This window comes from Muscardinus avellanarius, assembly GCF_963383645.1.
Source record: "Muscardinus avellanarius genome assembly, chromosome: 1".
Lineage (NCBI taxonomy): Eukaryota > Metazoa > Chordata > Mammalia > Rodentia > Gliridae > Muscardinus > Muscardinus avellanarius.
In genome coordinates this window covers 44,684,479-44,700,651 of record NC_137786.1, presented here as the reverse complement: position 1 = coordinate 44,700,651, position 16,173 = coordinate 44,684,479, and the positions used below count along the sequence as shown (strand labels likewise).

Below are 16,173 nucleotides of genomic sequence, written 5' to 3'. Positions count from 1 at the left end.
TGCGCAGAAATGTTTTACATTTCTATGGTGAAATATTGTACATATCTTTTCAGACGTTGACGATTACTAATAGGAATATAATTAGATTTTTACATGATTTTTTTTTTTTCTGTACTCGGGCCTTCCTATCCTTCATGACTCTTTGAATTTGAATTCAGTTTAAAAAAAGACTCAGAGTTTTTTGAAAAAAGCAACGCATTTTAAGTCAGAGGCTTGTATTTCTGTAATACTCGGATTAAATTCTGAAGACTTATTTACTTAATTGTAGGCATAGCCAAAAAGCCACTGCTTCCCACAACTGCTGAGTGGGCAGCTTTGGAGTAGTGCTCCAGCCATGGCCCAGCAGGGCAGAAGAGGACCTGCCCCTGACCTTGGTAGGGTCGGAGAGGGGCCAGTTCTGTCCCCATCTCTGCCCTTCCCTTACCTTTCTCTTTCCCTCCTGGGTCCTCCTCTTCCTCCTTTCTTCCCTGGTTCCCAGGGTGGCCTGGCCAGGGCCTGGAGGCCTGCCCTGCTGTGACTCTGGCTTTCAAAAGGAAAGTGTGGGTGGTAGGCCAGGGAGAGCCAGGAGGGCAGTGGATGGCCTCTCTGGACAGACTGGGTAGAGATGGGCAAGAAGCCCATAATCCAGATGGTCAGTTTAGGATGATGGGAAGCCCATGGTTTGGGAGTCAGATGGACTAGGGCTTCAATCTTGATGCTGTCTTCTATTCTCAGAGTATTGTGGGCAAATTACTTTTCTGGCTCTTGATTTTACCTTTGTGAAGGTGAAATAATAGTTCCTTCAGAGAGGCTTGAATAAAATACTATGTAAGACAACCTGGCAGCCTAAGAACTCTCAATAAACACTCACTGCCACCCTTCCCTGCTCATTAGCCACCTTCCCTCAGGTCTATCCCTCTCCTTCATGCAGTTAAAGGGTCTGAGAGCCAATAGGTTAGCTATCCACTTATGGGCAAAGAATGGAGATTAAGGAGTGCTACTGAGTAAAGAATTCTGCAACACAGACTTTAACATGCATCTTCATTCATAGCCCTTATTTGTGTGACAAATATTGTGTTCCAAAGTCTTATCGAAATCTACTTTGGAGTACTTGGGAGAAATTTCTTTAGTAGCCAGATGTGTGGTCTGAATTTAGTTTTCCTGTTTATCTTCTGGTATGATTCAGGTTGTTTCCTTGACGAGTCTAACTGTTTTATGCTTAGATGAGCTCTGCTGCCAGTTCTTGAAGGACAGAGGGTTATGTATACCTGGGTGGGCAAGCCGCACTACAATGGGAAGCCACCTTTTCTGGCCAAAAGGTATAGTCTCAGTAAAAGTATCTTTATCATATGCCCTGGGTGTGTATCTATTGGTTAGTCAGTATTCTACTGTCACTAGCCACTTTCTCAAGGTATAGCAGACATAGAACACTAGATCCACATGATGGATAGTTAAATGATTCCTGAGTTCAGCTACCTTCTTGTCTGCGCTCACTCGTAGATTATTACCTTTGCTTTTGGCAAGACTGGTGAGGAGCTTCTCCAGGAGAAGTGCCAGCACTGCTCATTCCTTTGTTTCACTGCTCCTGCCGTTATTTGTATGTCTTTACCTCTGGTTTGTTTGCAGAGATTTTAAAAGCATGCCATATTAGTCTGTTTGCTATAAAAAATACCTGAATACAACAGGTATATTTCGCTTAGAGTTTTGGAGGCTGAAAGTTTTTGGAAGCTGAAACAGCATTGCTTGAACTCTGGTGAGGGCCTCATGGCAGTTGGGCACCGTGGCAGGAGCACGTGCAGGAGAAGCCACATAGTGAGGAAGGAAACCAAAGACAGATCCAGGAGGGGCCAGTCATGTTCTTTTATAACAATTCTCTCTCCAGAACTAAGCAGGTCCCACGAAAACTACCTTAACCTCTTCTGAGAGTGATACCCTAAATAACCTAATAGCCTCTCTCACTAGGCTCCACCTTTTAAAGGTCACACCACCTCTTAGCATCACCACACAAAGCTTCCAACATATGAACCTTGGGGGACAAACTGCATCTGAACCATATCACACTTGATGCTTTTTGTGAGGACTTATTTAGATATAGTGAGATAATATAGTTGGCAAACCTAGTTAACCAGGAAACCTGCGTGTGGTGTGCCTCTGCCTGGGTACCATACTCAACTTTCTGCATCAGAGAGCTTTCTCTCTTCCATTAGGAGATGTGTGCACCCAATTGGTGAGATAGGTGGCCACTCTACATGTCAACTAAGATGGGATGCCAGTTGGCCCATAAATTAGGATGAAAAACTCAAGTTCCTCACTCTTCTCCCTCCTTCTCTTCCTCCTCCACTTTCCCTCTCCTCTTCTACCTCTTTTTCTTAAGATGACAACCACCACAGAAATCCTAATATTTTTTTTGTTTGGCTCTGCAGTACGTATGTCAGCACCTCCTTTATCATTTTACCCCAAAGCTGCAGTTTTCCAAATCCACGTGGTTTCAGAGTCACAGGGGGCCACTCAGCAGTTGGTGTGACAGGAGGTGACACAAAGTGGTAGTGACCATGTGGTTGGAGCATCCACAGCTGCCATGCTGTGGAGTAATTGAGTTCTAGAGTGGTCTAAACATCTGATTTCTAAAGAAGCCAACAAGTTCAGGGTTTTATTTAAAATCTCTTGGTTTTAGCTGGGTGTGGTGGCGCACACTTGTAATCCCATCATTTGGGAGACTGAGAGAGGAGGATCACAGTTCACAAACAGCCTCAGCTTCTTAATGAGGCCCTTTGCAACTCAGTGAGACCCTGTTTCAAAATTAAAAAATAAAAAATAGGGCTAGAGTGTAGTTTGAAGGTAGAATGCCCCTCAGTTCCATCCTCAGTCTCTCTCTCTCTCTCTCTCTCTCTCTCTCTCTCTCTCTCTCTCTCACACACACACACACACACACACACACACCTTAGTTTTAATATTTTCTTTTAAGATAGGGCAGTATGGTACATAAAAAAAAAAATCCTCACCACCTTTGCTCGAGACCCTTTACCAATACTACTACTGCCTATTGACCTCAGTATCTTCAATAACCTACAAATAATAAGTGCTCATAAATATAGGGGACTGAATGACAGACTGCCTTTAGGGAGTATGGTAGGAAGACAGTATCCCTCCTCCCCCAAAGATGTTCATATTCTAATTCCAAGAATATGGGAGTATGTTGCTTTACATGGCAAAAGGGGCTTTGCAGATGTAATTAAAATAAGGAGTTGAGATGGAGAAATTATCCTAAATTATCTGGGAGAGCCCTAAATGTAATCACAAGGAGATTAATGTAAGAGTAATGTAAGATTAATGTAAGAGGGAGACGGGAGGGCCAGAGTCAAAGAGGATGTGACAGGGAAGCAGGGGAAGGAGTGATGTGATTACTGGTTGGGGCCACAGAGCAAGATGTGCAGGTGGGAAGGCCTGGCAACAGATGTTCTCCAGAGCCTTCAGGAGGCTCTGAAGATACCTCAACTTTAGCTCAGTGGGACTTTTTTCACACTTCTGACCTCTAGACTCTGTAAGATAATAAATGTGGGTTGTTTTAAGTCACTGAAGTTGTGATCATTTCTTAAAGGATCAATAGGGAAGTTATCTAAGGTGTTTATGTCCCAGTAAAAGGGCCAAATAACTGACAGGGGTATAAGATGGCAGTTGGCATTAGAGAGAAATGAAGGGTTAGAAGAGCTGTCGGCTTCAGGCTGACAGCTTTAGGAAGGTTCTTGCCCTTTGAGGAGGGAGCCTGGCTCTAGCACTGAACCCGGTGCCTGAGGCTGGAGCCTGGAAATCTCCATCTTACTAGGGGAGCAAATAGAAACATACAGATGCCACAAGTATAGCATCTAGGGCAGAATGCTGACTCTGTTGCACTAGTAGGTGTTATCAGCTCAACCAGGGGAAGCCTGGGACCAGTACTGCTTCACTGACAATTCCAGGGCACCAGGGATGAGAGGATTGGCGCTTCCTGGAGTTGGGCTGGGCACAGTCTGCACAGCCATACACAAGACACCAGGAGTCCTGCATTGACAGGAGGCAAGGGCAGGTTATCTACTATTTTTTTTCTTGTAATCTATGGTCTTAACCCAGAGCAATCTGTGTGGAGGCTACTATTTGGAAAGTGAGTGGCTAGTTAAGAACCTGGTGGACTGTATCTATTGGCAAGAGGTCTAGGGTTGTAGATTGCTTTGACTCTACCTAGTAGCCAAGGTTTAGGTCTTCACAGTGGGCCTGGACATGCCAGCCTCTTCTGCTCACCTGCCTCCAACAGCATCAACAACATGGCAAGCAGAGAGATGTGGTGCCTGAGCCTCCCTTGCTCCAGCTGCTAAACATCAGGTTGACAGCCTGCCCTGCAGCCCTGAAGCAAATTTATCTTGGTTCATTGACTTTCTACCCTGACCTAAATTTAATGAACCTGAATTTTGTGGCAGAGACTTTTCAAATTTTTCCTTTTGAGATCTAGTTTCTGTAAATAAAGGAGGATGGGCCTGGGCCTCCCAGAGCATGTTTGTGATGAGGTGTTGTTTGTTTGTTTTACTTGTGCATTTTCTTCTTAAAGTCACTGGATAAAATTAATTCTTGAATAAATGTTTAACTTCATTTTTGTTATAAGTACAATCTTGACACTAGGGCTGTTATAAGTACAATCTTGACACTAGAGGCAGAATTCCCCTGGTTTCAGTTCTCAGTAACATACACACACACACACACACACACACACACACACACACACACACTTATAGGGCAAAATGTGATTTTCTTTTTGAAGGGAGATTAATAATCTCAAAGGATGCAGCATGTATAAGAGCTGTTTTCTGATGCAGGACCATCCTCTTAGGACTTCTTCTGAAGACTTTGTATTATGCAAATAGCCTACTAGAGAATTTTTGTAATTGCTGTTTTTTATTTTAATTTTTAAAATAATTTTTATGCTTATAGGCTCCCTAGAACATAATTTAGAAGAATGGGAATATGTGAAAAAGCACAATATAAAATTACCAAAAATATTATATTATAGAAAGATAATTCTCTTTTCAGTGAAAGCAAACAATCTGAAACATTTTTTGAAATACCTTTGTGGTTAGTTTACTTACCACTCTTGTTTTTCTGTCACACAGCCACTAGACAAATCTTTCTAAAACATGGAACTGACCTGTCCTCTCCCTAATTGAAAGCCAATAAATCTTTCCCACTGTCTGCAGAATAAGATTCAACCTCTTTAATGTAGTTCATCAGGCCCTCCATGAGCAGGCTCTGCACGCAAAGATTTGGTTGAAGAGTGAATCATTTATTCCTCAAACTTTCATTTAGAACTTCTTGTAATATATGCACCACCAACAAAAACCAAATAAAACCAAAGACTTTCCTCTTAGATCCCCCCATCTTAAAAGTGAATGCCAAACCTCAAACCTGTCATCAGCCTGGATTACCTCCTTGTCTTCTCCCTTCTCCCTCCCTGACAGTCTCTCTTTCTATCTTTTGAACTCACCTACATCTCCCTCTCTCTGTTTCCCTACAGCTGCCCACCCTCTCAAGTCTGCATTTCAGCCAATCATCTTCTAAATTGCAGTCTATTTTCATCATTTCCCTGATGGATTCCTTCTTAGCCTCTTTGCACAGAGTTCATCCACACACTTTAACCTGGTTTTTAAGGGCATCATTTGTTGAGAACCTAACCTGTGCCAGGCATGGTCTAGGTACAGAGAATTAAGCAGTGGTCAAGACTAACAGGATCCTGACCTCATATCTTAGATTTCATTTTGGGCAATGTGTGTAAGGGAGGATAGTAGCCAAGGCAATAAATAAAGAAGATAAAGAGCATAGGGGCTCTGAATGGTATGGCTAATCTATGGTTTGTGTATTTGTGTTGGGGCACTTTAAATGGTCCAGGGAGGCCTTTCAGATGGACCTGTGACCTTTGCTCCCTGCTTCCCACATCATCCCTCACATTGCTGGAGCCTCAACCATCCTATCAGAGCCACCGTCTCCTTGCTGTGAGTTCAGCCAGACAAGACCTTGGGTTCCTTGTGTTCACCTCTTTCCCTTCTCTACACCCTTTTCTCTTTTACTTTTTGCTCCACCCCATAGTTCTTCCCAGAACCCATAGTCTTGCCTGAAATGCCCTCATTCACCTTCTTTGACTAGGCCAAGAGCTTTTGCTGTGGTCCACATTTCCCAATTAATAACCAAGCAAATGTAATTGCTTATCAGTCTCTTGTGTTTACCTTTGAACCCTCAACACTAAATAAAACACTTGTTTTCATTTGTGGGTATAAAACCTATGTTTAGGATGCAATGCTAAAATCTGCCTGGGATAGATACCTTATGCTTGGATACTTGCTGACCCCAAGTGGGCTCCTGTCTAATCAACTTTCCAATAATATCATTTAGGTATACATTTCTTTTTAATCAGCTTTACCACTAATAGACAGCAAGCTTCTTTGTTCAGTTAGTTCTATATCTTCAGTTCCTGACATAACCTGACACATAGTAGGTGCTTAATAAATAGTGAACCAAGCTGGGCATGGTGGCATGTACCTGTAACCCCAGTACTTGGGAGGCTAGTACAGGAGGATCACAGGTTTGAGGCCAGCCTCAACAACTTAGTGAGACCCTTAACAACTTAATGAGACCTTGTTTCAAAATAAAAAATAAAAGAGTGGGGGTATATCTCAGAGGTAGAATGTTCCTGGGTTCAAATCCAGTTTTACGCACACACACACACACACACACACACACACACACACACACACACAGAGTAAACCAACCAACCAAACAAACAAATGCAAAACCAAAATAACAGACAGGGAAGATGTCAAGATGTGATTTGGAAGAAGGACCAATGAGTATAGCATATGATCAATGATTTCTGTTCAATTTGATTTGTTCTACTGATAACTGAAATCACACTCTTTTCTTCACCAGAGGTAGGGATCATCTTTCTATTCCCAAGGGCTCATTGTACTTGTGTTTCTATTTGCTCTTTATTGTTATTTTGAGATATGTGTTGGGGACTGCAAAAGATGGGGTAAACTTGGAAGAATGTGAGGACATGAAGAGGCTTCAGGCTATTAAACTAGAAGTTTTTAAGTCTTCATTTTTTTCTCTTGAGGCAATGGAAATTTCTTGCTACCAGCTGGGACTGGAATTGATATAGTGCCAGAGAGAAGAAATGTGGGAAAATATAGGGATATTGTTTATTAATGGTACTTAGTCATTCTCAGCAGTAGATTTTATGATTTAGAAGACATTTCCTGGTTTTGAACACTTAACAATACAGCCAGCCTCTAAGCAGGTCAGAAATTGAGCTGGGGAGATTCAGTAATGGAAAAGTCAGGAGGATAAACTCAGCCAGTAGTTTTGTAATTGTATATTTCCTCTTTAATGACATTAGCTCTACATTCTAATTTTATTGAGTTATTAATAATTTTTAATTTAGTTATGATTGAACTTATAACTTTTGATTAACATGTATTAATTATACATATTAATGGGGTTCAGTATGATATTTTAACACATGCAAATGCTGATCAAATCCAGCCTCTGTTTATTCACCCTCCTCCCAGGTTTCTAACCTTTGAGTAATCATTATTCTGTTTTCAAATTGACTTTTTTTTTTTTTTTTGGTATTGGGTGGTGGAACCCAGGGCCATTATACCTCCGGGCTACACCCCCAGCCCTATTTTATAATTTATTTGGAAACAGGTCTCACTAATTTGCTGAAAGCCTCACTCAGTAGCTGAGGCTGGTTTCAAACCTGTGCAATCCTCCTGTCTCAGCCTCTCAAGTGCTGGGATTACAAGCATGTGCCACCACACCCAGCTTCAGATTGACTTTTTAAAAAATGTCTACATATGAGAAAAAACATGTTTGACTTGTTTCACTGAATATGATATTCTCTAGTTCCATGTATTTTGCTGCAAAGAAAAGGATTTTGTTCCTGAATAATATTCTACATGTTCTTTATCCATATCTTTTGATTATCACCTAGTGTGATTTTATATCTTGATTATTGTGAATACACATGGGTGTGCTGATGACTCTGTGGTATGCTGGTTTCAGTTCCTTTGGTTATATGCCATAAGTGGGATAGCTGGATAAAATGGTATTTCCAGCTTGGAACTGGGCATTCTCTTTCTTCCAGGCCTTGGGCCTTGGATGGAGTGCAACCATGGTGCCATATTGGCTAGACTGCACCAAGAGACCAGAGAACCACTTGATCGTAGCCAAAAGCTGGGAATTCAATACTCTCTCCATCAGCAGAGTTTGTACTTGGCATACATGAAAGTACCTCACTTGACCATAACAAGCAGATCTAGAGTGGTGTCCCAGAAGCCATCAGAGCCCAGTGAGCCAACCATAAATTCAGAACATGGCAATTTCTGGCTTTGCTGAGCTTTAGCTCACTGGTCACAAAGGCTGAAGGTCAGCACTCTACAGTATCATGGGCTCACATTCAGCAGGGCAGCAATTTTCTCTAGGGTGCATGAAGTCCCAACCACCAGGCTGCAGTCCCTGAATAAAGCTTTATAAAAGTCTCTGGCCCTGTAGAGTTTGGGCTAGGAAAGCACAGTGACCTGCAGCTAACCAGAGACTCCTGCTTACCTGCACTAAGAACTATATCTGTTAAAGATGCTCTACGGGACAAACTCAAAAGTTTTAATATTTGAGTCAAATTGGTAGAGATGAATATATACCCCAAGAATAGGCCTTATTATTAAGGGATAGCAAATAAACATATAACTCATACACAAAAAGGAAAATGACAATACAACAGAAACACAAACCAGAGAACTCTGAAAATATGACATGAGGAACAGTGAGAAAACAATAAACATCCACAACTGAACAACAAGGGAGATCACCAATACTGATCTACATGAAATGCAAGAAGGAGATTTTTGAATTTTGTTCTTCAATATGATGAAAGGCCTCACAGAAAGTTTACAGAAAATGAAAAAGGAAATTTAGATTCTTAAAAAAGAACTAGAGAGCTTTGAATTAAATTAAGGAGTAAATAAATGAATTGAAGACAGCAGTAGAAAACAGCATTGGCAGGCTAGACCATATGGGAAATAGGGTCTCAATCTTGGAAGACAGTTCATTCAAAACTGAAAGCACATCAACAGTATACAGAAGACATTACAATGACAGAACCTAAACATCCAACAATTATGGGACAATACAAAATGTCTTAACTTACAGTTAAAAGTCATTGAAGAAGGGATAGAAGCACAGACCAAGGGTATCTGTAGTCTCTTCAGAAAAATAATTTCAGATAATTCTCCAAACATAGAAAAAGACTTGGACATCTACATGCAGGAGACATACAGAACACCATTAAGACATGGTCAAAGAAGGACCTCCTCATTGCCATGTAACAATCAAAATGACTAACACAGGCCAAAGAAAATCTTAAAAGCTGTAAGAACAAAAGAATGAGTGACATTCAGGGGCAAAACACTAAAAATCTGCTCAGCGATAAAGAAGAACAAAATTACATCATTTGCAAGAAAATGGAAGGACCTGGAGAACATTAAGTGAGATTAGCCAACCACAGAGAGTGAAGGATTATATGTTTTTTTAAACATGCACAGGATGGGAGTAATTGAGATACAAGAGAGACTACATAATAGAGGAGAAACCTCAGTGGAGCCAGGGAGGAGATCTAAGGGTAGGGGAGAAGGAAGCGAGGTTCATTAATGGAAATACTACTGTTGACTATTTGTATACATGTGAATATATCAGGGAAATGTGGGGGGGCACCAACTGTTGTGTGCATATAAACATGATTTATATTATGATGTGAGACTATAATACACCATTAAAAGCAACAAAATAAAAGATAATTTTGAATAAAATGATTTGTATACAGTATTATGTTATCTGCAAACAAGATAATTTGACTTTCTGCTTTCCTATTCAAATGCCTTTTATTGTTTCTCTTATCTAATTGCTCTGGCTAAAATTTCCAGTACCGTATTGAGTAAGAGCAATGAAAGTGGATATCTTTGTCTTGTTCCAGATCTTAGAGAAAACACATTCAATTTTTCCTCATTCAGTATGATGTTGACTGTGGGTTTGTTATATAGTTTTTGTTATATTGAGGTATGATCATTTTTATACCTAATCTGTTCAAAAGGTTTTTTTTTATTATAAAGATATGTTGAATTTCACTTTATCGAATGCCTTTACGGTATCTGTTGAAATAATCATATGATTTTATACCTTATGCTATTCATGTGATATATTACATTTATTGATTTGCATACATTGAATCATCCTTGCATTCCTGGGATAAGTCCATTTTGATCATGGTGATTGATCATTTGATATGCAGTTGTATTTGGTTTGTTAATATTTTGTTGAGAATTTTTTATTTATGTTCTTTTGTTGTGTCTTTATCTGGTTTTGGCATTAGGGTAATGCTTGCCTTATAGAATGAGTTTGGAAGGGTTTCCTCTTTTTCAATTCTTTGAATAGTTTGAACAGAATTGGCATTAATCTTTAAAAACTTGTTAGAATTCACCCATGAAGCTTTCCAGTCATAGAATTCTTCTGTTTTTTGGGGGGAGGGAGATTTTAATTACTGATTAAATGTATTTGTTATTCATCTTTTTTATGTCTTCATGGTTCAATTTCAATGGGTTGTATGTATTCAGAAATTTATCCATTTCTTTTAGGTTTCCCACTTTTTGGCATATAATTTTTGTAATATTTCTGTAATATCAGTTGTAATGTTCCCTATTATCTTTTGTTGTATTTATTCAGCTCCTCCTTCTGTTTTTCAATTTTATCTTCTCAAAAATTGACTCTTGTCGGGCGTGGTGGCACATGCTTGCAATCCCCGCTCTTGGGAGGCAGAGACAGGAGGATTGCACAGGTTTGAAGCCAGCCTTGCTGGCTTAAGAGACCTTGTTTCCAAATAAAAATATAAAAATAGGTCTGGGAGTGTAGCCCAGAGGTAGAAGGGTTCCATGCCCCTATCACCAAAAAAATAAAAATAAAATAAGATAAATAAATAAAATTGACTCTTTGTTTCATTGATTTCTTCTCCAATTTGCTTATTTCTGCTCTGATCTTTGTTTCAATTTTTGATTTGGTTTGCTCTTGCTTTTCTAGGTTCTTGAGATGTATCATTGGGTTGTTTATTTGACATCTTTCTATCTTTATGATAGAGGTGTTTATTATTATGTCCTTCTCTCTCAGTATTGCTTTTGTTGTATTCTATGAGTTTTGGCATAGTTTTTTTTTAAATTACATTTGTTTTAAGGAAGTTTTAGTTTCTTATTTATTTATTTGATGATCCACTGCACAATATTGTAGGTACTAAAATATAGAAATACACTGAGTGCTATAGGAGCAAAGAAGAGAGGCAGATGCTGCAACTTGGATTCCTCAAAAGCAGACTCTGAGATAGATATAAGCATATGTGAGCTTTATTAGGGAATGTTTTTGAGTTAGCATTTGAAGAAGGAAAAGGAAATGAAGAGAAGGGGAGAAAGCTGTATTGGGTAAAAAGAGAAGATAAGCTACCATGTAGTCTCAGTGAAAATCTCAGCTGGACTTGAGGAAATTTTTGAAGATGCTGGGGCCATCTTCCTACAGCATTGATAACAGAATTAATTAATTCCTTCCTTCCTTCCTTCCTTTTTTTGTAGTGCTGGGGATTGAATTCCGGGGTGTTCTACCTCCAAGCTACAACCCCAGCCCAATTTTATTTTTTATTTTGAAACAGGGTCTTGCTAAATTGCTGAGGCTGATTTTGAACCTGCGATACTCCTGTCTCAGCCTCCCATATATTGGGATTATAAACATGCACCAACATACCCAGCAACTGGACTATAAAGTCTTTTTTCAGAGTAATGTACCATGGAATCTACCATTGTCCATCCCTTGTGTCATCTGGATCATTTACTTCACCTAAATTCTGGGAACAGTGACTGAGTGATCATGTTTCTGTTTCTGCTTATTTATTGTAGATCCTCTTACCCTGCACTGATACGTCTGCTGGCCTCAATGGCTGTCTGATATTGTAACTCTCATTTTCATCCCTGAGGGGTCTAAGACCTTTGTCAACATACACTTCTGAATTCAGGGTAACCACACTTATTTACTTACTGTCAAGAAGTACCAAGAGGCATCCAGGAGGATCACAAAGGCACTCTCTTTGTATCTGTATTGTCTAACTGTAGTCCTTCTCCTCCTGATGAGCCTAGGTCAGTCACCCTGACAAATTAGGGGCAACCCTTCTTACATGATGATTCCTTAATATAGGAAGTACAAGTGTCCAGGCAGAACCTTTAGTTTGTTATATAGAGGGAATCTTGCTCACCTTTGGTGGAAGCATTTCTTGGGAAACAAAAATATTTGAGTCCATAGCCTAGGTTTATGTGGACAGAAGCACAAACTTCTCAAATGAGTCACTTAGAGAGAGTGATCATTCTGAATAATGAAGGCCATTCCAACCTAGCTCCTTGGTTCTCGGGCCTATATACTTTACCTCCTGGAGACATAGTGCCATGCAAATTTTTAAATTTAAAGTGTCTTATTATTTCCTGAAGAATGAAACCCCATCTGGATAGGTTATTCCTCAGAATTAAGTGTAACGTCATTAGTCTGTTTCAAACCTATATCAGGCCTGCAGCATTGGTGGTATAATATGTAATAGGAGGAGTGGGTTCCATGGTAATAGGCTTATTCCCATATCTCCTTTGGAGTAAAATGAGTCTCTTAGTCTAATATTATTTGTCATCTCATACTGGTGGATCAAATAGCTCAAGAGCCTCCAGATAGTAGTGCTAACTGAAGTCATGCAGTAAAGAAAGGCAAATATATTAGAATAAGTGTATAATTTTGTCATAATGAACCACTTGTCAGTCCAAGGAGGAAGGGTTTCATGACAGTGAACTTGCCACCAAAAATACAGTTGAGATTGTGATGGACTGCTGATATCAGTCCATCACAGTTCATCAGTGTTAGCCTTTGTGGAGGCATGTTGGACAATCAGCAGTACTGGTAGATAAGAAGGCTTTGATAAGAGGTAACCCATAATATTGAGTGCATATATAGACTCCACCCCTGCCATCATGGTTATTTTGTTATGCATCCATTGTGCCTCCATACTGGTGGCAGATGACAGGCTACTGATGTCCACAGGTAAAGTCATTCTGTCTGCCTGGTTGCTCGGTGCCTGTTCTGGAATGGGTGTTTTCTGGTAAGTATTGCTGTACAATACAAAAATCTTTCTTCTTTATGCCCATATATCCATCCCAGACCTCCTTTTTTCTGATCTTTTCATCTTTCTTATTCTAGACACCTGTTTCAGGTGCCACTACTGACAAGTCTATATATTCTAACTTCTACCTATCTCTCCTTCCATAGAAAGTGGATGAGTAGGGGTACTTCTCAGTCCATTCATCTGAAGGACTTTCCCTCACTAGCACTTCTCATGGCTACCCCCAAGGAGCTAAAATACAGCTAGAGTTCATTTTTTCTTTTAGCTATAATAGAAGCTGACTTGTTTGTAAATCAAGTTCTAGTGTTTTGCTCCTTCAATCGCTGGTAGTAAGGTACCTCCCACTCTCATGACACTGTATATGTGAGCTGAGGGAAAGGTGCTGGCACAAAAATGTCAGACGACATGAGATCTGGGAAACCATTTCATATGACTCATTTATGCCTTCTGGTTCTTTTCGTGCTCAATTAGGGATGCACCATTTTCATTCCTTTAATCTTTTCTTCCGCCAACTGCCATGGCAGTTTTTCTGTTTGTCTCACTTAGAATGGGCCATTGCATTTCCATGCTGCTAGGGGCCACATTAGTGGTAAGTTCAGACCATCCCAAGGGCTCTTTGCCAGGGTGTTGTGTCCTATGCTCCTTATAGGGAAACTTTCTCTTAATCAACCTTATGGTCCTGCCTTTTGATCAGGTACTTTCAGTCCAATGTGTATTCTTTCAGAGACTAGCAGTACATTCTGAGTAGGTCTTGCAGATCCTGTAGGGTCTGGCTATTTGCTCCCATATCAAGCACAACATATTTCCACACAGGTTATGCTGTGACTTAACCTTTGTTTTTGGTCTAGTGACCAGCAGGAAATGGGATTATATCTTCAGAGGTCACAGATTGTCTGGTGAAGAGAGGTTTCTGCATCCTCTTTAAGGGAAGATTTCTAGCCTTTATAAGGGAATTGGACACTTATGAAGGCTTAGAAGGCACAACGGGGATCTAGGGAGTCAAATGTTTGGATGCATTGACCCAAATGTTGCACCATTTCAAATGGCAGTGTCCTACTTTTCCCAACCAGTCCCTGGGCTTTTTCAGAGCAAGTCTGTCTTAATTGGGTCCTTACCTGTATTTGGAGCTTGTTCCAAATACATCATCAGCTTTCTCTGATGATTAATTCCTGCATATGAGTTTTAGTTTCCTCTATCATTCTGTATAAGAGATGAGAAGGACTTTGTATTTTACCTTGGAAACTTTCTGGTTTTCACACTTAGCTTGTAATCGTTAACGAATCTCTTCTAGCCTTACCTTATCTGTTTCCAAAACTTTATTCAAACATGTCAATAGGCACCCAATTCCATTTTCTTCATAGTCACTTTTTGCCCTTCATTTTTTTCATGGCTTGATATTTCATAGCTGGGCTAATATGTAACCTTGCACTGTTAGACCTTCTCTGTTCACTACCAGTGAAATTTTAACAACCCTTAACAGGGCTCTCCATAATTCACCTATCACCAGCAATGGGGTCCCAATTGCTATTTGGATAGTGGGTTCAGCTTCAAATCCAATTCCAGTGACTGTTCTCTCAAGCCACTTCCATTACCAATTATCAAAAGTCAGGTTCCTGAGGAAGCAGAATCTGAGACAGAAGTTAGCACATGAGAGGTTTAATAGAGAGAGCTCTTGAAATCAATTCCTGTGAGAGGGAAGGAAGAAATCTTGGATATATTGAGAAGCTGAGTTATAATTCAGTCTCAGTGTAAGCTCAGGCCAGATCTCTTGAGTGTGTCAAAGAAAGAATGATCTTCAGAGCTAGCTGTCCTGAGTTGGGGTGAGTTAAGACTTTATATATAGCCATGGTGGATCTGTGGGCCACCACAGGGAGCAGGTGTTGACTTAGGTGGGGTAGCTTTCTTTAGGTAGTCAGTTCCTGGAAGGGGATGGTTCTATAAAGTAAAATAGTCATCATGTAATAAATTTACTAACTTATGGCTTTTTTGTTTGTTTTTCCATAGCATCTTTTTATGGTGAAAGCTACGTGGAGCTCAACATCATAGAAGTTTCCTCTGAGCTATCTCTTGAATTAAAATTTCAAACCAGCCAGCCACAAGGGTTACTTTTTCTTGCAGCTGGGAAAAATGACTATTTCATAATAGAACTTCTATCAGGAACCTTACGGGTATGATTTTTTTAAACTCCTTAAAATATATAAGCATTCAATTACCAGGGAGAAAAAAGTAGGAAAAAGAAGAATAGGTACACATGTAGATTACTATTATCTCACTAGAATATTGATGTGATATGCTATTTGTACAGAATGGGATCTTCTTCACTTTTGCCAGCATGTCTTAAATATTCTGAAGTCAGTTTTCTGACTTTAATATGTAATCTATAAATGTAGGAAAAGTTTTCATCTTCAAATCTGTGTGTGTGTGTGTGTATGTGTGTGTGTGTGTGTGTGTGTGTATGTGTGTGTGTGTGTGTGTGTAAGGTCCCCATATTAGTTTATTTTATGCTCCTATAGCCAAATACCTGCATTTTTAGCTTATGGTTCTAGAAGTCCAAGAACATGGTGCTGTCTTCTTTCCACTTCTGGTGAGGGCCTCATGGGGAAAGGGAATCACATAGTGGGAGGGGAAGCAAGAGAGCAAGCTGAGATAGCTTCAGAATAACCTTCTTTAGCCTTTGGGTTCTAGCAACCCTTTCTAACAACCCATTCTTGCAGTAACTAATCCAATTCCAGGAGAGTGAGAACTCATTCCCTTGAGGAAAATATTAATCCCCCCTAATGATCTAATCACCTTTTAAATCCCTAACACCTCTCAATCCTGATTCACTGGGGACTAGGACTCGACATGAGTTTTTTGGTGGGGACAAAACATCTTCAAACCATAACAACCTAATTTTCTCAGCAAAATATTATGAGATAGGCTGATTAATTATGATT

The 16,173-nt window shown here is 39.9% G+C and overlaps 1 protein-coding gene across 1 annotated transcript in view; it reads left to right on the top strand.

Moving 5' to 3' along the window:
- LOC308268587 (chondroitin sulfate proteoglycan 4-like) overlaps positions 1 to 16,173 on the top strand; it is a gene marked incomplete at both ends in the record, with an annotated part of 84,178 nt that overhangs the window by 567 nt on the left and 67,438 nt on the right. Inside the window, one exon of the mRNA XM_080703706.1 lies at positions 15,242 to 15,405. Coding sequence (XP_080559832.1) covers positions 15,242 to 15,405 — 164 coding nt within the window. The remainder of the gene's footprint in view (positions 1 to 15,241; positions 15,406 to 16,173) is intronic.